Source organism: Carcharhinus amblyrhynchos, chromosome 8 (genome assembly GCF_965287045.1).
Source record: "Carcharhinus amblyrhynchos chromosome 8, sCarAmb.v2.hapA, whole genome shotgun sequence".
Lineage (NCBI taxonomy): Eukaryota > Metazoa > Chordata > Chondrichthyes > Carcharhiniformes > Carcharhinidae > Carcharhinus > Carcharhinus amblyrhynchos.
Genome location: NC_137331.1, coordinates 83,090,417 through 83,111,982, shown reverse-complemented (window position 1 = coordinate 83,111,982; position 21,566 = coordinate 83,090,417). Strand labels below are relative to the sequence as shown.

The following is a 21,566-nucleotide window of genomic DNA, read 5'->3' as shown; positions in this document are numbered from 1 at the left end:
TATTTTTGCATTACATTTTGTAGTTTCAGATTATTGATAAAATGAACTTTAGATCTGTTGATCTCTCTGCTAAGGGAAACAGGTCCATCCTGTCCACTTTGTATAGACCTCTAAATTTTATAGAACTCAACTAAATATTCCCAATTAGATCTGCCCATAGCCTCATTTGTTCCATAAAAACAATTCCAGCCTAGCCAATCTTTCATAGCTAACTTGACCAGTGGTGGCAACAGCCTCCTAGTAAGAAGTCTCACACCACCAGGAGTCTGTCAGGGCACACTTCAGCTTTCAAGGGCATTCAGCTTCTGATCTTCGGTTAAGCGTTTTTCAAAGCGGCCTTCAAGACACATGACAACACAGAATCACGCACATGTGAAGACGGCCTCAACCGGGATCTTGGGTTCATGTCACACTACCTGTAACCCTGACGACTTGCCTGGGCTTCCAAAATCTTACTAACTGTCCTGGCTTGAGACAATTCATACCTCTTTAACCCGTCTTAACCCTCTCTCCACTCGCATTGTCTGCACCTGTAAAGACAATATAAGTATTGTCATATAAGTGTCTATATAAGTATCCCAAATGCCTTCCTAACCATCTTATCTGTCTCACCTTCCCCCTTGAGGGTTTTGTGGACACGCACTCCAAGATTTCTTTGTTCGTGTACACTTCTCTGTATCTTAACATGCATTATATATTTATTTTCCCTTCCCAAATGCATTAATCTCTGGATTAATTCTATCTGCAACTTTTCTAACCATCTGAGTCATTGACATCTTCCTGCAGTCCACAGTTTTCTTCCTCACTGTCAACTGTACGGTCAGTTTTTGTATAGTTGGCAAACATTTTAATCTTGCTTCGTACATAAATCTACAATTTAAGTTTCCAAACCAATTTTCAGTTAATGCAGAAATAATTCAATACCCTGCTAAAGCAGTTATACTTGGTAAAGATTATTCTTCAAATTGTCTTCAATAGTTGGAAAGGGCGAATCCTTTTAAGAATGAGATGAATGACGAGTGATGGCAGGATCTTTCACATTGCCATGTACAAAGCTTTCTGGCCATTTGTAAGTGATCCTGGACCCTGACAGACAATTCAGAAACAGTTTAGCCTGATCTTGTCCACAAATGGAGCTTCCAGTAGTGTCACTGGGCGGAGTTCAGAAACAAGTACCTCAGTTTTGTTGCTTTAATTTTATTGCCTTCATCCAAACCCAAAAAACTTCTGGATAAATTGATCCTACCATCCTCATTAAAATCTGTTAACTAATTACAGACCTGCAAGTGAATATCGTAGATTTCTATGATTTTTCTCAGATAAGGTTTGTTGTTACAATGGGGCACCATAAGTTTAGTATATCTTCTTTTCCAGCTGATCCAAATTTCTACAGTAAAAACTTACTAATGATGGGTAAAACTTACATGAAATTGAAAAACAAGAAGCTGGCTCTGTTGTGGCTGACAAAAGCAAGAGACTACCCAGCACGTAATGAAGAAGACAGGCAGGTACAAACATCTGTTTCATTCAAGAAACTTAATCTTTGTGCAATATAAATTTTAGTTCACTTCCAGTTACCTTTAAAACACTGTGCTTTATAGTTAGTAAAATTTGATTCTTTTGTTGCTTTTATTACTGCTGATAAGATGCTATTAATTTAAAGTGGTCCCAGCCAAGCTACTGGAGGCAGTGGTGCTGCAGTAATGTCACTGGTCTAGTAATCCAGGATAAGATCTGGGGACCCAGGTTCAAATCCCACCATGGTAGATAGTATTTTATTGGTATGTCATTTCAAGGTACATTTACTGACCTTGACCACTTGAAGTCATTGAACTTTTATTTTAATTCTTTCATGGGATGTGGGCATCAGTGGCTAGGCCAGCATTTATTACAATCCCTAAATGCCCTTGAGAAGGTAATGATGAGCTGCCTTCTTGAACTGCTGCAGTCCCTGAGGTGTAGGCACACTCAGTGCTATTAAGGAGTTTCAGTAGTTTGATTCAGTGACAGTGGAGGAACAGTCATATTGTTCCAAATCAGGGTGGTATGCAGCTTGGAGGGGAGTTTGCAGGTGGTAGTGTTCCTATGTATCTATTGCCCTCTTCTGGTGGTAGAGGTTATGGTTATGGAACATTCTGCTGAAGAAGATGGTTGGATTCTCTCATTGGAAATGTTCATTGCCTGGCAGTTGTGTGGCATGTTACTTGCCATTTAATCAACCAAAGCCTAGCTATTGTCCAGGTCTTGCTGCATTTGGACATGGAGACTACTTCAGAATCTGAGTTGCAAGAGGTACTTAACCTTGTGCAGTCATCATGAACACCCCCACGTCTGATCTTATAATGGATGGAATATCATTGATGAAGCAGTTGTAGATGTAGATATTACCCTAAGGAATTTCTGCAGTGATGCAGTCACCAGCGGAGTGCCTCAAGGATCTGTTCTGGGACCCTTGTTGTTTGTCATTTTCATAAATGACCTGGATGAGGAAGTGGAGGGATGGGTAAGTAAGTTCGCTGATGACACGAAAGTCGGTGGTGTTGTGGATGATCTGGAAGGATGGCAAAAGTTGCAGCAGGACATAGATAGGATGCAGGACTGGGCGGAGAAGTGGCAGATGGACTTCAACGCGGATAAATGTGTAGTCGTCCATTTTGGCAGAACCAACGGGATGAACGAGTACACTATCAAGGGCAGAAGTCTGAGTAGTGTTGAGGAGCAGAAGGATCTTGGGGTCCGGGTCCACAGGACTCTTAAATCGGCCTCGCAGGTGGAGGAGGTGGTCAAGAAGGCGTATGGTGTACTGGCCTTCATTAATCGAGGGATTGAGTTTAGGAGTCGGGAGGTAATGCTGGAACTTTATAAGACCCTTGTCAGGCCTCATTTGGAGTATTGTGCGCAGTTCTGGTCGCCTCACTATAGGAAAGATGTAGAAGCTATTGAAAGGGTGCAGAGGAGATTTACAAGGATGTTGCCTGGACTGGGAGGCATGCCTTATGAAGTTAGGTTGAGGGAGCTGGGACTCTTTTCCCTGGAGAGACGAAGGTTGAGAGGCGACCTGATAGAAGTTTACAAAATGTTGAGAGGAATAGATAGGGTGGACTCTCAGAGGCTATTTCCCCGGGTTGAAATGGTCGCTACGAGAGGACACAGATTTAAGGTGCGGGGAGGGAGGTTCAGAAGTGATGTTAGGGGTAAGTTTTTCACTCAGAGGGTGGTGAGTGAATGGAATCGGCTGCCGTCAGTGGTGGTGGAGGCGAACTCGCTGGGGTCTTTTAAAAGACTTCTGGATGAGTATATGGGGTTTAATGAGATTGAGGGTTATAGATAGGTCTGTAGGTTGGTAGGTGATGTGATCGGCGCAACTTGTGGGCCAAAGGGCCTGTTTGTGCTGTAGTGTTCTATGTTCTATGATGCCTTGGGATTGAGATGCTTGTCCTTCAAGAACCGTTGAACTAGGTAACAGTGGAGAGTTTTCCCCAGGCTAAGGTTCCTTGATACCACACTTGATTAAATGCTGTCTTGATGTTAAGGGTAATCATTCTCACCTCAAGTTCAGCTCTTTTGGACTAAGGCTGTAATAAGTTCAGGAGCTGAGTGGCACTACCAGAACTAAACCAAGTGCGAATAGATCATTTCTGAATAACTGCCACTTGTCAGTACTGTTGACGATCCCTTCCATCACTTTGTTGTTGATGTCTTCTGGCACTATATCCAAATTCTTGGGACAAGATTCCTAGAACAAAGAACAAAACAGCCCGGGAAACAGGCCCTTCGGCCCAACGAGCCCGCACTGCCATTTTAACATTGAGTCCCTTCTCCACCCATGACCCTTGTCCATGCTTATGGCATTCCACACTGAGGGAAGATTCCTAAGCATTGACTTCTATGGCTTTCTGTTCCCAGTGTGTTTGTGGAGGGCCTGCTGCAGATAGATCATCCCTCTCCCATCAACCTCCTCCATTAGTTTTCGGGGCTGCAGCCAAGAACTCTGACCTGGTGCACCATTTCTTCCTGCTCCTAATGTCTGCCAACCAGTTAAATGAGCTGTTGCATAAAATCTGGGATTCCTGTTGAGCATACAACCACTCAGCTCTATGTTTAATGCTGGGCTTCAATCCATCATCATGGTAATGAGCTGGAGCTTAGTTGGAGCACAAAATTTACATAAGGGGGCACACTATGCAATTAACCCATATATAATGTTTATATTTTTGTATTCTAGCTGTTTGTTTTGCATATGTAAATGATTTTTGAATTCCTTGCACTTTAGTCCTTTGAAATCTGTCTTGCTTATATTACAAGCAGATTTTAGAGCACTAGTCGTTCAAGATTCCTCGTTATACGATTACTTTTTGGCTGCTGAAAGGCTGAAGCATTACACAGGCCTGAGGAGACATCGGCTGCATATTTGGTAGCCTTAAACTGCCTTTTACATAGGTTGGAGACAGGTATATACATTGGAAGAGGTGAAAGTTCACTGAAACTTGAGGCTGTTTTCAATCAGGAATCTGGTGAATTAATGTAGAATATTTGAAGTGATCAAATTAGTCAACTAAATTTTCAATTCTTCCTAATGTGTTTTGCTGAACCGTTAATAGTTGCCCTAACACTCTTTGATGCTTGACTGTAAATGGCTGTTTTTTGCAGCAATTGTGGACAATCATGTTTTCTTTGCCTCCTATTTGTAGGTTGTAAAAGAAGCTACAGAACTACTCAAGTTGATCAGCAACCAGGGTTGAGCAACATTGCAATGTCCTGCCAGTGTGTTAAAGTTAATTTTGAAAAATAAAAACTCAGAACATCAGTAAATTAAAAGGATTTTTATTAAATGTTGTTAATCACAAAAGAATTCTACATGATGAAATTGTACAGGCCTGACACAGCATTAACCAAATAAAGTGTGTTTATATATAATATATATTCTCATGTACCTTCTGTGCTATTGTATGTGTAAAACACAAATTGTGTAGTAAATACCTCAATGAGCAAACAGGCAGTGAAGTAGAATTGCAGAGCTACTCAGTTCTCAATAGAAAAGGACTCACTGCCACCAGAAACCAAAGGAAAAATGACATCATGTATTGACTGATGCATCCTCAATTGCTCAGTTTCCAAAAAATATACAAAAAGATATATCCCAAACTTCACCTGAAATTAATCATCAGCAACCCCACTGACTGTCAATCCATTTTATCTTTTGATCTTAGCGTTTTAAATTATTACTCTTATACAACAGCTTCACAGAGAGGCTTTCAGACAGAAGAAAGAAACTTCCAATAAAAGATAAATATACATCAAAGAGAAAAAGTCAGGAAGAAATGGCTTTTTATTAAGCAATATTTCTACCTGTAATTACTAGTCTGGTTTTAAGAAAAAGTTTTAATCTTGAACACCTGACCTGATAGAAGAAAAATTAAGAAGTTTAGGTGTTAATTCCTGATCCACCACAACAGCTCCCACCTATTTGGTAACGATACCAAGTGATCAGTTCTGTTTACAATATTTTTTTGAGACTACAATTGTTTTAAAAATTGCAAATGGGAAAAACTGACCAAACTCAAGTATTTACAAAACTTTTACAAATTAAAAACTTTAATGGAATTTACAATGTTTAAATTTAAAGCATTACAAATGTTACATTTCAATGTCCATATCTCCCCATTCACTGCAAGGAAGCACGGTGTGTTAGAAGTTGCAGTTCCATATAATTCACAATTATTTTTAAATAGATTTTGTTACATGTAATTAAGTAAATGCCCTCAATACTGGTGAAACTATTTTAAAATCATTTTATTACATGTTTTTGAAACTTCTGCATTTTAAAAAAAAATAAATCACTTGATATTTCTAGGAAGAGTGAAGGCCTATATTAGAAATTATATTTCAAAGACAAAAAGAAATCAAACCTATGCATAGAATGCAATTTACACAACAGCCATTAAAAAAAACAGCATGTATAATATTGCAATGGGAAAACTAATTACACAACATTCCTTACAATGTGCAAAACTTATATTTGATTTATATTTTTTTATTCCTGATTGATAAATGTAACTCTAAAAGGCTGAACACAAAAGCAGCAGAGGTAATATTTTGCATAATTACTGTGAAAATTGTCCACATTAGCTTCTTGTATATAAAATTACATTAGTATTATGGGGTTCTACCCAGTACTTTTGCTTTCCATTTTTTTCAGTCTGCTATACACAAAACATACATAAAACAGCAATAACACAACAAGGAAGTAAAAGAAAACCTCATGTCAGCATTTACACATTTTATGATCTCATCAAGCCAGCAGCATTAATTCTAGATATTTGACAGTGTTTGGCATAAGCCTTAAATACTTTAGTGACAGCCATGCGAGAAATAACCCTGGCAGATTTGTTACATCAGTGGAAACTGATCAAAAGGGCATGTTTTCTTCTTGAAGATGCAATTTAAGGGGGTCGAACAGCACACCTACCAGATCTCCCAAGTAAGCTCTATAAAACTAGAGCCATTGATATTCCAGCTGCTCCTGTGTTTTTTAAAAAAATCATTGTTTCAGAAAGCAGCCAAATTGTTTTCTCCAAGACACTCATTTTAAGGGGAAACACAGGTATGTAAAATACTATGTGTGGTTCAAGACAAATTTGCATAATGATTCAGGAAGAAAAGCTGCTCAGTTCTACAGGATTCCAGAAGTAAATGACTTCTCTAGGCAAATAGCTTATATACAACGGTAGGCATCTGTGCAACTGTAGATGGCTGGACATGAAACAAGAAAAGTACACTGTGATCTCATCAAGAATATGTGCTGATCTATTCCTGCCCAAATCCTTCAGTTTCTTCGATTGCAAAAAGCAGTTTCTCTTTTAACTGTTCATAGCTTTTGTAAGGTGGCAAGTCCAAACGATTAAAGCTGTTAAAAGTAAACATAGTTCAGTGAATATTTGGCTCAATTTAAACACAATCACGTAGATCATAGAATCCTTACAGTGCAGAATTAGGCCATTTGGCCCATCGAGTCTGTACCAATTCAGACCCTACCCCCGAAACCCATGTATTTACCACCCCCCCCCACCTCCTACACATCTTCAACCATGGGAGGAAATCGGAGCACCCACAGCAAATGCAGACAAGCATGGGGAAAACATGCAAACTCCACAGTTAGCTAAGGCTGGAATCAAACTCTGGTCCCTGGTGCTGTCAGGAAGCAAAGGTAATCACTGCCACCCAAATTCAGATGTTCTGAATAAATTTCAAATTACAGGTTTACTACAGAAACTATTGCAGAATCCGTTTTCTTTCTCAGTGACGCAGGACCCAGCAGGTTTCTGTAATTTTTGGACCTCAGTTTACATTTTGCACAAAACTGATACAACCAGACATATTTATTTCTCTTAGCTAAAGCGGTCCGCAATTAGAGAAGCTAAAAAGCTGTTGGGAATAGAAAGAATCTTTTGGAGGAAAACTTAGCAGTTGAAGCTGAAACAGTCAGTACAGAAGAAAGCTGTGTCTGATGAATGAGCGCTTGCAACACAACAATGGCAAAATACAGCAATTAATGAGAAAATATTTCTAATGCATGAAGGGTCAATAATCAGTTGGCACAGATTTAAAATGGTTGGCAAGAGGACACATGGGGAAAACCTTTTCATGAACGAATGATTAGGATATGGACTAAAGAACATAAGAACATAAGAACATAAGAAATAGGAGCAGGAGTAGGCCATCTGGCCCTTCGAGCCTGCCCCGCCATTCAATAAGATCATGGCTGATCTGTCGTGGCTCAGTTCCACTTTCCCGCCCTCTCCCCATAACCCTTAATCCCCTCTCTTATCAAAAACCCATCAACCCGCTTCTTAAAAATATTTAGCGAGGCAGCCTCCACCACTTCAACGGGCAGAGAATTCCAGAGATTCACCACCCTTTGAGTGAAGAAGTTCCTCCTCAACTCCGTTCTGAACCGCCCCCCCTTTATCTTGAGGCTGTGCCCCCTAGTCCTACTGTCTTTTTTGAGCGGGAAGAGTCTTTCCACCTCTATCCTATCCATCCCATTCATCATCTTATACGTCCCAATGAGATCTCCCCTCATTCTTCTAAACTCTAACGAGTACAAGCCTAGTTTATTCAGCCTCTCCTCATAGCTCAACCCCCTCAACTCCGGTATCAGCCTAGTAAACCTCCTCTGCACTCCCTCCAAGGCCAAAATATCCTTGCGCAGGTGCGGCGCCCAAAACTGCACACAGTACTCCAGCTGCGGCCTCACCAATGCCCTATACAGCTGCAGCAAGACCTCCCTACTTTTATATTCAATCCCCCTCGCTATGAAGGCCAGCATCCCATTCGCCTTCCTGACCACCTGCTGCACCTGCAGGCTGGGTTTTTGCGACTCATGCACAAGGACCCCGAGGTCCCTCTGCACCGTCGCCTGCTGCAGTTTTTCGCCCCGTAAGTAATAGTCCTTCCTACCATTCTTCCTACCAAAGTGGACCACCTCACACTTGCCAACATTAAATTCCATTTGCCATTTCCTGGCCCATTCGCCCAGCCTATCTAGATCCTTCTGCAGACTCTCCACACCCTCCGCACAATTTGCCTTTCCCCCAATCTTGGTGTCATCAGCAAATTTCGACACCCTACACTCGGTTCCCTCCTCCAGATCATCTATATAAATGGTAAATAGCTGAGGCCCCAGCACCGACCCCTGGGGCACCCCACTAGTCACCAACCGCCAATCCGAATAGCACCCATTGACCCCCACTCTCTGCCTCCTATTTGACAACCAATCCTCTATCCACGCTAACACCCTACTCCCAACTCCATGTCCTCTGACCTTCTGCAGTAACCTCTTGTGAGGTACCTTATCAAACGCCTTCTGAAAATCCAGAAAGACCACATCCACCGGCTCTCCTCTATCCACCGCCCTAGACACATCCTCATAGAACTCCAGTAAATTTGTCAGACACGACTTCCCTTTAATGAAACCGTGTTGCGTCTGCCCTATCAAGCAATTCCCTTCAAGATGCCTCGCAATTTCCTCCTTAATGACGGATTCTAACATTTTACCCACAACAGACGTTAAACTAACCGGCCTGTAATTCCCCGCCTTTTGCCTGGCACCCTTCTTAAACAACGGCGTAACATTAGCCGTTTTCCAATCCTCCGGCACTTCCCCGGAATCCAGCGACGTCTGGAAAATAACCACCAAGGCATCCACTATCACCTCCGCCATTTCTTTCAGAACCCTCGGACGCATTCCATCCGGTCCTGGGGACTTGTCCACAATCAGCCCCTCCAGTCTGTCGCGCACCACCTCTCTAGTAACAGTAATGTCATTAAGACCCTCCAGTCCTACCACCTTTCCATCGCTAACACCCGGCAAATTATTCACGTCCTCCTCCGTGAAGACAGAAACAAAAAAGTTATTCAAGACCTTAGCCATATCCCCATCCCCTACCACTAGGTCCCCTTTCTCATCCGCTAAGGGACCAACGTTCACCCTAGCCAGCCTCTTCCTTTTTATATATTTATAAAAACTCTTGCTATCCTTTTTTATATTAAGCGCTAGCCCAGCTTCATAGCTTCTTCTACCCTCCTTTATCAACTTTTTTGTCAATCTTTGTTGACATTTAAACCTTTCCCAATCCTCTTCTCGCCCACTGCTCTTAGCTACTCTAAATTCCTCCGCTTTTAATTTAACACTATCAGATGGTAGGTACAGTTTCAATACTAGTCTTCAAAAGGAAACCAGATAAATAATTTGAGAATGAACTGCTCGATAATGGAAAATGATCAGGGATTTGGGATTAACTTAATTATTCTTTAAAACTATTCTGTGATGGACTTAGCATGGAACAGGGTGCTAATGAATAGAATGCATAGAAATGGGAAAATCAAATCTAGAGACGAGTAACAAGTATTAGCATGTGGGGGTGAGGCATGGGTAGGTGATGTTGCGGAGGTAGAAGCAAGCAGCCTTTATGGATAAGACATAAATCTTGAACAGAATTATATTGTTTCAACCCAGGTTCAGCCTCAGCAGTGAACAGGCAGGGTGGAAGTAGTGAGGGGGTGTGATGTCACAGCTACAAATATTGACCTCAATTTAACCACAATATAGTTGGAAGGGATTTTACATCATTCACAACTTGATTTCAGAAGACTGAAAGGGGTTCAAAGGATACAATGCAAAGAAAATGGTGGTACAGTAGAACTGGGTGTTATTAGTTGCTTGATCCTTTGCACATCAAGTTACCAAGATTCTGGAGGTGCTGGTGTAAGGGTGAGAAGCAAAAACTATTTTCTGTAATACACTGGCTGCGTTGGTGAATGTACCAAGGGGAGAAGCAATAGAGTGGTTACATTTTGGTCAAACTTACTGTAACACTGTTTATAACCTGGGCTCCTATTCTTGAAGATGGAAACTAAGATAATAAAATGGTTATTCCATGGTAATTAGTACTTTCTCGCTAGATGAGCAGGTAGTCTAGAGTTTGCTACTTTATAAAGACATTATATCTAAAGCACTGTACAGATTTAAAACCTCCCTTCCATTAAAGTTGATTAAAGTTCCGATCATTACTCACCAAGTATGACTTCTGGGGAGCCATGTTTCTTTACCAACCTTTTCAATGCAAAACTTTTGAGGACCATTACTCCCTGTTTGAAATAATCAATAATCATCACCAACTAATGATTCAAACTGTACATTGCAATGCAAGGCTAAACATTTTTAGATTGCAAATGAGAAACTATGCAGCTTGGTCCAGTTTGTATATTCTAAGCAGAGTGCACAAATATTTCACAAGCAAGCCACTGCCATCTATGTTATCATGCCAAGCAGTTGTGTAAAAAAAATAGCTTTATTAAAGACAATTGCTTTATTAAGTGACAATTTTTATTTTTTTTTTCATTCTAAAGATGTGTGTGTTGCTGGAAAACTGGTTTTATGTACCATTGCTCTTGAGAAAATGTTAATCAGACAATCAAATGATTTTCTAAGCTACTTAAAAGGACTATTAAGAGTCAACCACATTACACTCAGATAGTGCAACCCTTTGCCAACCGGAATACAAATCCTTAACAGCCACCATACTGGTTTACTAGGCTTTGACTCCCACCAGCACTCTTCATCCTCATTATCCTGCCTTCCCACTGCCCTGCCCAAGTCCTGAACTCCAGTGGCCCAAGCTTCCCAGAGTTTGTTTTTGCTAAACTCTGGAATGCTTCAAAAATTAATTCTGACTCTCCGCAACACATTTAAAATCTGAAATCAAAACAGAAAATGTTGGAAATAATCAGATCTGACAGCATGTGTGGAGATAAAAAGACTAATGTTTCCAGTCGATGACCTGCATAGAATTCCCTAGAATGCAGGAGGAGGCCATTCGGCCCATCAAGTCTGCACCAATCCTTCAACACAGCATCTTACCCTAGCCCGCCCCCTCTACTCCCATAACCCTATGCATTTAACCCACTAATCCCCTAACCTATGCATCTTGGGGTGCTAAGGGACAATTTAGCATGGTCAATCCACCTAATCTACATATCTTTGGACTGAGAAGAAACCGGAGCACCAGAAGGAAATCCACACCAACATGTGGAGAATGTGTGTGTGGAGTTTGCACAATCACCTAAGGCTAGAATTGAACCCAGGTCCCGAGCGATGTGAGGCAGCAGTGCTAACCATTTTTGTCAGAATGTATCCACCAAAAAGTCTTTGACTTGAAATATTAACTTTGCTTCTCTTCACTGATGCTGTCAGATCTACCGACTATGCCCTGCGAAATCCTCTCCACTTTTCCACCCCAACCCCTTCATCTTCCAATTGAAATGCTTCCTTCCCCATCTCTGCTACTTCAACCTGACAATCATGATCTTCACTAATTTGTCAGAGTGGGCTCAGAAGCTGGCAGTAATATTTGCCTTGACTCTTCAAAACTATTTGCATCCAAATGTCAGGTTTATTTATGGGAGCCACAGACTAAAAGGCAGAAAATCTGGGAGCCAAATTAGCCTTGGACACTTGTACACTTTCTAATGGTTGATAAGGCAGCAACTGCATTTGAACTAGATATGCACACAATGGAATGTGCCTAAAAACATAGGAGAAAATAATAAATAAAATAACAAATGGAAAAGTTAATATATCAGCATTCTCTAAGGAAACAACAAGCATAAATGATGTGCCATAACAGAAGAAAACAATTAAAGCATTCAATGTTTGTAATGTCATCAGTTTGCCTTTACATAAGACAGTTTAGACCAGTAACTGAACATAAAATGCATAGTTATTCTGTAAGTGGAAATTACAAGTTAAAAAGTTTCAGAAAACAGGTTAATAATTTGTAATGGAGTTCTAAGTCAATTATTATTTTGACATTAATACAAATCTGGATCATTTGTCTATACACATCAAAATCAAAGTTCTCAAAATGAATTAAAATGTTGAAGTGACATAACTAGCCACATAAGTTACAATAATTACTGAGCAGTTATACTTACCCAGAAGCTCAGCAAATCCTCCTAACGGTAAACGACAGGTACCCGTGACAAATTGCATCAATCGTAAACGTACCTCATTGTCCATTTCTTTCACAAACTGAAAAGTAAAATAAATTCACTTATGAGACATTATAGTTCAAACCTATATATTCAAACTTCTTTTGATGTGAGAGATAGAATAGAATTTCAATATTTATAATAATGAAAAGTTCAGCTCATACCCCAAATAGATTGCAGAATGTTATTGCAAATCAGCATGGGGAATAAACAGAACATGGTGAATATGCCACAGAGAATTGTAAATAAGGTTGGTGATGTGTACACGCAGAAAGCCATGTGGGAATATGATTTATTTGGCAAGAGCAAGACCTGACACAAAAAAGGACTGGACTCAGTACATAGTATTCCCAGATGCAGGGTGTTAAGTAAAGATAAAGAATGAAGGAAAGAAAGGAAGGAAGTGAGATGGCAATATTGAGTGACGATAGACGCCGTCCTAAAGGGATCAAGAACATAATGTATTTGGTTAGAGTTAAATAGCAATGGAGGGACCATTATATTGTGAATTTCTACATGTCATCAACTATTGGGAAAGATACAGAGGAATAAATTTGCAAGGAAATTACAGATGTGCAAAAACTATATATTAGTAATTTTAAAACTTTAATTCTTTTAATGTAGACTGAGTTGATTAAAAAAAGGTCAAAGAGGGGGGTTTCAAAGATGCAGCTGTAATAATGGATACAGGAAATGCTGTTACTATGTACTGGGGTTTTCAGAAAGCTTTTAATAAGGATACTCATTGGTAATTAAAAAGCTGTGTGTACAGGTCAGAGAATGGTGCTGAATAAAATTATTGGCTCAAACACAAGAAATAGGGGACACAGAAATGTTACTTCTTACGTTGTAAATTGTCAGTGGGGTACCTCAAAAGTTAGCTTTGAGCTTGGAGAATAATGAGTTTCTGAGTCCTAGTAAATTCTGGGGAAAAAATATATCTGCTAATACTGAAATTGTCGAAAGCCAAGATCCTGGAGAAGCAATATCCCAGGGAAAAGAAACTTCTACAATAGACGAGAAACATACATTTGCAACGGCCTGGAATCAATAAGGCTACAGTTTACGGTCAGTCTGAAAGCAGACAGATCCAAGATATTTGGAAATCTGGTTATCACACAAGTGAAGAGTTTTGAAGGAATCGTGATTAAGGTTTATACTCCTCAAGCTATAACTAATTGAGTAATGTGTTAGAAATGAGAACAGATCAGGAAGTCCTAGCTGATCAAAACTAGTGAAAAATCTGTTCACTGTAATTCACCTTATCAAAAATAGTGTTAACTTAGATAAGATTTTACAAAGCTGCAAAATAGAAAGTATTGGAAATACACTGTGCTGGGAAGCCAACTTCTTGAAGGGCCAAATAGCCTGCTCCTGTATCTTATGCAATATACTGGTTACAATATTTTGGATGTGTATCCCGTTTATCAAACATCATACCCGTCTTATTGCTCTATTGTTGCCAACTTGTTACATTAAGTTAGTTATCTGATTAAAATCTGCTGTCTGGCTCAAGGTGTAGCTATTAAATTATTAAAAGCGGTTAAAAGAGTAAGCTAATTGGAAATCTTGTAAAATGGGGCATTTTTTATACCTTGGATATATGTAGTAGAAATCTATTGTAGTCTGTATGCGGTGGGTGGACTAAACAAGAGAATTTCCAAGAGTATTTTCCAGGAATACAGGAGACTTTCTACCATTTACCACATTAATATCTGAATCCTTACTGTTCTCTAGATCATGTATATTGATCCGGATGAGCAAATTCTCAAACAAGTTTTCGAGTGATTCAAAAATGGCAGATAGAGAAAATGACGAGGGGCAATCCATTCAACGAATTTTAATTTGCTAGGTAGCCAGACCGAGTAGGTGGTGAAAGAAAGCTAAGGAAAGAAGATTCTGACATGACATGACTTAAATAAAGTTTTTAATACCATCATAACGCTGCATGTCTTAAAGAAGAAGGTGGAGGAATTTAGTAAAGGAATTTCAAAGAGTGGGCCAAAAGTATAGCTAGCACTTGTGGGGTGAATGAAAGGAGAGTTCTAATGAACAACAGTCAAGAGTCTGAGGAATGAAGAGTTTGGGGGCAGTAAGACTTGAGGATGTTAACATGCTTCAAATCTTGCCAGGATAGATGATGGAATTTGAATTCAATAAAAAAAATCTGGAATTAAGAACCTACTGATGACCGTGAATCCATTGTCGATTGTCGGAAAAACCCACCTGATTCACTAATGTCCTTAAAGGGAAGGAAACCTACACTCCAGAGCCACAGCAATGTGGTTGACCCTCAATTGCCCTCCAAGGGCAACAAGGGATGGGCAATAAATGCTGGCCTGCCCTACAAACGAATAAAAGATTGATAGAAGATATACGCCAAGAAAAAATTTAAAGACAAGTGATTTTTTAAATTTGAGGCATTAGGGAAGGAGGCATCAATGTACACTGATGAGGTGGGGAAATGGGAATGAGAAGGAAGAAGAAAATGGGCAAGCAGATTTTTGTGCTAAATCGGATATTGGGGAGTAAAGGTTTGGATGATCTTAAGTTTATGAAGGGTAAAAAAACAGGACAGCATTGAACTGACTAAGCTTTGAAGTGATGTATGAGAGTTCCATGATGACTGGGCCGAGACTGAGCTTCAAGAAGGTGCTGTTTGTCATGGAGAGTGTACATGGTGAGAGACATAGTTCAAAGTAGAAATGGATGCATTTGCTGAAAACAATCTTGGTCAGCTAGATATAGTGGTAAGTGAGCAGAATTTGTGACAGGGACTAAAGATAACACTTTTGATCTTCCCAATGTTAATTAGAGGTAATAAAGATTCACCCAATACTGTATATTTAACAAGCAATGATAGCAACACAGATGTGTTCTGGAAATCACACTTTAAGAAAGATGTGAAGGCTTTAGAGAGCATACGAAAGAGATTTACTCACATGGTTATCGAGATGATCAACTCACTAAAGAAACTGGGGATGTTCTCCTTTGAGCTATTAAGGCCAGGAGGAGATTTTAAATGAGTGTTTAAAATCATGTGGAATTTAGATTAACGGCTGATGTGTCAATAACCAGAAGGCAGATAAAAAGGTGATTGGCAAAAGAAGCAGAGACAAAATGAGGAAGAGTGTTTTAACAAGTATTTAAGATTTGGAACTCACTGCTTGATAAGGACACAGGTTAGTCTTCAAAAGGAGTTGGATAAGAAGAAGAAAGCATTTCAGGAATAGGGGAAAAGATTGATGGGTTGTGGTGGTGGTGGAGGAGGGGTTGGGTGGTTTAGCTGGATTGCTCTTCAAAAGATTGCAGATTCGATGGGATAACTGGTCTCCTTTGTGTTGTGCTATTCTTTGGTTCCAGGCAATGAAGAAACCCAGAAGGGTCATGGAGGGGTAGTTTGGTCTCATGAGATACGTGTGTAATCTGAGTGCATATTTAAAGATAAGAACATAAGAACATAAGAAATAGGAGCAGGAGTAGGCCATCTGGCCCTTCGAGCCTGCCCCGCCATTCAATAAGATCATGGCTGATCTGTCATGGCTCAGTTCCACATTCCCGCCCTCTCCCCACAACCCTTAATCCCCTCTCTTATCAGAAACCCATCAACCCGCGTCTTAAAAATATTTAGCAAGGTAGCCTCCACCACTTCAATGGGCAGAGAATTCCAGAGATTCACCACCCTTTGAGTGAAGAAGTTCCTCCTCAACTCCGTTCTAAACTGCCCCCCCCCTTTATCTTGAGGCTGTGCCCTCTAGTCCTACTGTCCTTTCTGAGCGGGAAGAGTCTTTCCACCTCTATCCTATCCATCCCATTCATCATCTTATATGTCTCAATGAGATCTCCCCTCATTCTTCTAAATTCTAACGAGTACAAGCCTAGTTTATTCAGCCTCTCCTCATAGCTCAACCCCCTCAACTCCAGCATCAGCCTAGTAAACCTCCTCTGCACTCCCTCCAAGGCCAAAATATCCTTGCGTAAGTACGGCGACCAAAACTGCACACAGTACTCCAGCTGCGGCCTCACCAATGCCCTATATAGCCGCAGCAAGACCTCCCTACTTTTATATTCAATCCCCCTCACTATGAAGGCCAGCATCCCATTCGCCTTCCTGACCACCTGCAAGCTGGGTTTTTGCGACTCATGCGCAAGGACCCCGAGGTCCCTCTGCACTGTCGCCTGCTGCAGTTTTTCTCCACGTAAGTAATAATCCTTCCTACCATTATTCCTACCAAAGTGGACCACCTCGCACTTGCCAACATTAAATTCCATTTGCCAGTTCCTGGCCCATTCGCCCAGCCTATCTAGATCCTTCTGCAGACTCTCCACACCCTCCGCACAATTTGCCGTTCCTCCAATCTTGGTGTCATCAGCAAATTTCGACACCATACACTCCATTCCCTCCTCCAGATCATCTATATAAATGGTAAATAGCTGAGGCCCCAACACCGACCCCTGAGGCACTCCACTAGTCACCAACCGCCAATCCGAATAGCACCCATTGACCCCTACTCTCTGCCTCCTATTTGACAACCAATCCTCTATCCACGCTAACACCCTACCCCCAACTCCATGCCCCCTGACCTTCTGCAATAACCTCTTGTGAGGTACCTTGTCAAACGCCTTCTGAAAATCAAGAAAGACCACATCCACCGGCTCTCCTCTATCCACCGCCCTAGACACATCCTCATAGAACTCCAGTAAATTCGTCAGACACGACTTCCCCTTAACGAAACCGTGCTGCGTCTGCTCTATCAAGCAATTCCCCTCAAGATGCCAAGATAGTATTATCAAGGCAGAACATGTAGATGAAAAAGAGTATTTCTAGCAGACTCCAGGGGTAACCATGTGAGAAGGTGGTTGGAGAGACAACTTTGAGAGATGCTCCAGTTTAGCTGTGTGAAACTATCCCTTTCATTCCCAGAAATTGATTAATATTAGAGAAGACTAAAAATGAATGATGGAAGTGATCTCTACAGTCACACAACCTTTCAACTTTCACTAGTACACACTTGTCAGTTTCTTAGCAAGATTTCTTTCTTTCCTACAGGGAGCTACTGCTTTCCTTGGCATCACAGAGGAGATCAGGAAATCAATAGAGTGGAGGAACTGAATCAACCAACCATTGCATGGTGCTGTGTGTGGAATAGCTTTTAAAATCACTGCTGGATGTCTACAGCCAACCAATGGCCAAGCTAATTCATCCTACTATCTCAGTCACAATTAATCCTAATCTCTGTAAAATATGGTTCAGTGAAAATGTATATCAGATTGTCAGAAAAGGGAATATATCAAAAAATCTGAAGGGTCATCCAGATTCAAAATGTTGGCTTTATTCTCTCTCCACAGATGCTGTCAGACCTGCTGAGATTTTCCAGCATTTTCTGTTTTTGTGCCTTTTATAATATACCAAGATGTTGGATCTGACTGAAATCCAGCATGTAATCCAATAAATCGCTGTTTTTGTGTGGTGCCAGGGATTTTAAACAACCAATTAGAAATTTAGACAATATTTCAAAAACCCTTTACTAATAACAGAAAAGTGAAAATCTGTATAAGAGTAACATCATCACCAAGCTAATGTGACATGCTACTCTCATAAATCATGTACACAAATTCAATCCACATATAATTATTGTATAGTTCAGAATAGATGTCCATCACTTTTAACAATTCTGTGATCCATACCTGCCAGAACCAAATGATTTGTTTGCTATTTCTGGTGTAATGGCGGTAGACTGTATTCCTCTGCCAGTCAGTAAGATCTACTTCCTGCATGCCACAAAGCATAACCTGCAAAGATAGACAATAAAGGCTTTATTCCAGAACCACATTGGGCACTGTGACAACTAATCAGTGTCAATTAATTATTTTACAATCAAAATTAAACATTGTTATATTGCCAACACAGCCAAACCCCAGGGTAATTAGGATTACAAACTCATTGGCAAATTAGTGATGATAATTTAAGGGAATCAGGCAAAAGTGATTGTTCACCTTTGTGGTTCCCAATCCCAACTGGCCCATCAGAGTGTGTTTATAAGAGAGGTGTATTGCTTTCCCACAGGAAAGGAAAGCAGAAGGAAAAGGGACTGGTACTAAAGTATCTTAGATTCTTCACTCCCAATAGTGTTTAGGACTCCTTCATGTCAAATTCTGCAGATTACACTGCATTGGGAACACAACTAATGCCAAGGAAGAATGAACATAACACAGACTGGAGAGGCAGAGGTGTAATCGTATTGTCACTGAATTAGTAACCCAGAATAATACTTTGGGGATCAGTGTTCAAATGGTAAAATTTGAATTCAGTGAAGAAAAATAAAATGTGGAATTAAAAGTTGAATGATGACCGTGAAACCCCATCTGGTTCATTAACGACCTTTCGAGAAGTAAATCTGCTGTCCTCATCTAATCTAGTCGATGTTTCACTTCAGGACGACAGCAATGCGGTTATATACCTTCTGAAATAGTCTAGCAAGCTACTCTGTTTTATCAAACTGCTAAAAAATCTAAAAGGAATGAAATTGGATGGATCGCCTGAAACACCCTGTTGACTATCACATACCACCCGCACTCCTTTCAACTGATGAATCAGTACTCTTCCATATCAAATCCCACTAGGAGGAAAACACTGAGGATGGCAAGGGGGTAGAATGCAATAAGAGTGGCTCGGTAGCTCCACTACCAACTGAACTGACTGAGTCCTGATGGACACAGCTGCTAAATATGGGTCTTCGGCAAGTGACGAAAGGGACAAACAAGAGTGAAAAAAATACTTGACCTCATTCTCACTAACGTGCCTGTCGCAGATGCATCTGTACGTGACTATATTTGTAGGAGTGACAACCACAAAGTCATTGTGCAGCGAATGTCCCATTTTCATATTAAGGATACCCTCTGTAATGCTGTGTGGCACCACCACTATGCTAAATGGGAAAGATTTTGAATGATCTACAATCTCAAGACTGGGTTACCACGAGGTGCTGTGGGCTAGCAGCAGCTGTCGCTGCTTGAATGTATTATGATTTTTTAAATATCCTGCTACTACTTCCTTAATAATGTATTCCAAAGGGTATATACTTTGCTGTTTTCTGTCACCCTCCTTTCTTAAATGGAAGTGCTACATTTGTGATTTTCCAATCTGCTGGGATCTTTACAGAAACTAAGAAATTTTGCAAGGTTGCAATTATCGCTGCAAGCATTTTCTTTAAGACCTTAGGTGCATGGCATTAAGTCTAGGAGCCTACTCCTCTGATGATGGTAATCATCTTGCGTTCCTCCCTCCCTTCCATGTCGTGATTTACAGCTCTATTTGGGATATTACTTGTATCCTCCATTGAGAGTAGTGATGCAAAACACATGTTCAATCCATCTGTATTCTTCACTTTCCATCATTAATTCCCCATATAGGACAATCGCTCACTTTAACTTTTCCTTTATAAATATCTGTTGTGATGTTAGTACACCTTTAAGAAGTTTTTTAAAAATTATGCACTCTGCAATTGTAAACAAACTTTTATAAACCTGTTTATTTTTTACTGGAATGTTTATGACTCTGCATTGTTACAAGGAAAAATGTTTGGCAGATCATTTTTCATTTTCAGTTTGGAGCTGCAGGTTTAAGTTTTAGTTTTAGAAGGGGCATCAAGCCAAGAAGTCTCTCTTTCCCTGATTTTGGAAATTCTGCTGGTTAGCTGAAAACAAGGTCTGGCTTTTCTGAAGGGAGAAATCAGCTGTCTTGCCTAGAGTCCCGAGTACTTTGGGAAGATGTTCTGACTTCGAACTGTTGTGGGTCTATCCAGAGAACTGCAGACTTCATTCAAAGGACTCAATTCCAATGTCATGTGAGCATTAGTTTTTTCTGTGTTAAATCCGTGAAAAGGGCCTTTTGTTCTATGGGATCGGTTCAAGCAGAATACATTAGATACATTTGTTAAGTGTTGTATGTTATAGTAGTTTTGTTTCTTGTTTGTAATTGATAAGAGGTCTTGCTAATTTTACTATACATGTCAAATATATTCTTAAAATTTGTTTGATTAAAGCTCCCTAGTGGATCATTTGAATCATACTATTATCCTAGCCGAATTCAAGATACAAAACTTACGATCCAGGTGGGCTTCATAAAACAGTTTGGAATTTTTGACCTGAACCATAACAATTGGGGCTGTCGCTTGTGGGATTAAAATCTATACTTCTTGATTGATTTGGGATTACTGATCTTAAAGACAATGATTGGTGAGCATATTGGTGTTTTCTTTACAGGTGTTGTATTCAGGTTTGAATAGGGAGTGATTTGTAGAATAATGGCTCTTTCGAAGGCTAAGAAGTTCTCGGGGTGGAGGAAATCATGTAAAATAGTTTACAAAAGGTGACTAAAACAAAGCTTTTGGATTTGGCAAAAAGACTGCAGCTGATATTGACTACCAGTGTAAGGAAAAAGAAAATAACTGTGGCGACAGCTCAACATTTAAAATTGCCAGAAACAGTCAGAATCATTGGAAATGTCTAGAATTCAATTACAAATTTTAAGTTAACCATGAGTGTCACTTGATTCTGAACTAGGAGAGAAAAAAGGCACGGGCACTAGAAAGGAGGGAATGAACAAACTTCGCTTTAAAAGATTGTTTTTAAACAACACTCTTAATGTATTAAGCAGCCAAAGCTTCAAAGAAGTGTTATGAAGCAAGATTTGACACTAAGCCACTTAAGGGTGATGTTAATGGGAATGGGCAAAAGCTCAGTCAGAGGTAGGTTTTAAGCAATGCCTTAATGGAGAAAAGGGAAGAAGAGTAGGAGAGAGGTTGATGGATGGAATTCCAGAGTACAGAACAGAATAAGTCCCATCTATTAAATGATAGAGTGATGAAAATCAGGGTTGCTTAGAAGGCCAGAATTAGGAGAGTGCAGACATCCAGGAGGGTTGTGGAGTTGAAAGAGATTACAGAGATAGCATATTTGCATTTAAATAGTGTTTGCTTAACAAAAAGTAGTGCCAAAGCACTTTGTAGCAA

General features: G+C 40.1%; 2 protein-coding genes across 9 annotated transcripts in view; one reads left to right on the top strand and one right to left on the bottom strand.

Moving 5' to 3' along the window:
• The window catches only part of rmdn1 (regulator of microtubule dynamics 1), a 38,979-nt gene extending 33,517 nt beyond the window's left edge, over positions 1 to 5,462 (top strand). For 3 of the 4 annotated variants that reach the window (XM_080194359.1, XM_080194356.1, XM_080194355.1), the window contains exons 9-10: positions 1,375 to 1,508; positions 4,692 to 5,462. In XM_080194359.1, the coding sequence (XP_080050485.1) occupies positions 1,375 to 1,508; positions 4,692 to 4,742 (185 nt within the window). In that variant the 3' untranslated portion in view covers positions 4,743 to 5,462. The remainder of the gene's footprint in view (positions 1 to 1,374; positions 1,509 to 4,691) is intronic. The other variant, XM_080194358.1, reaches the window with a different exon arrangement.
• Positions 5,463 to 5,577: 115 nt separating this feature from the next.
• Positions 5,578 to 21,566, bottom strand: part of wwp1 (WW domain containing E3 ubiquitin protein ligase 1) — a 180,632-nt gene continuing 164,643 nt past the window's right edge. For all 5 annotated transcript variants that reach the window (XM_080194352.1, XM_080194353.1, XM_080194350.1 and 2 more), the window contains 4 exons: positions 18,241 to 18,345; positions 12,496 to 12,592; positions 10,578 to 10,650; positions 5,578 to 6,907 (listed from right to left, as the gene is read on the bottom strand). In XM_080194352.1, the coding sequence (XP_080050478.1) occupies positions 6,808 to 6,907; positions 10,578 to 10,650; positions 12,496 to 12,592; positions 18,241 to 18,345 (375 nt within the window). In that variant the 3' untranslated portion in view covers positions 5,578 to 6,807. The remainder of the gene's footprint in view (positions 6,908 to 10,577; positions 10,651 to 12,495; positions 12,593 to 18,240; positions 18,346 to 21,566) is intronic.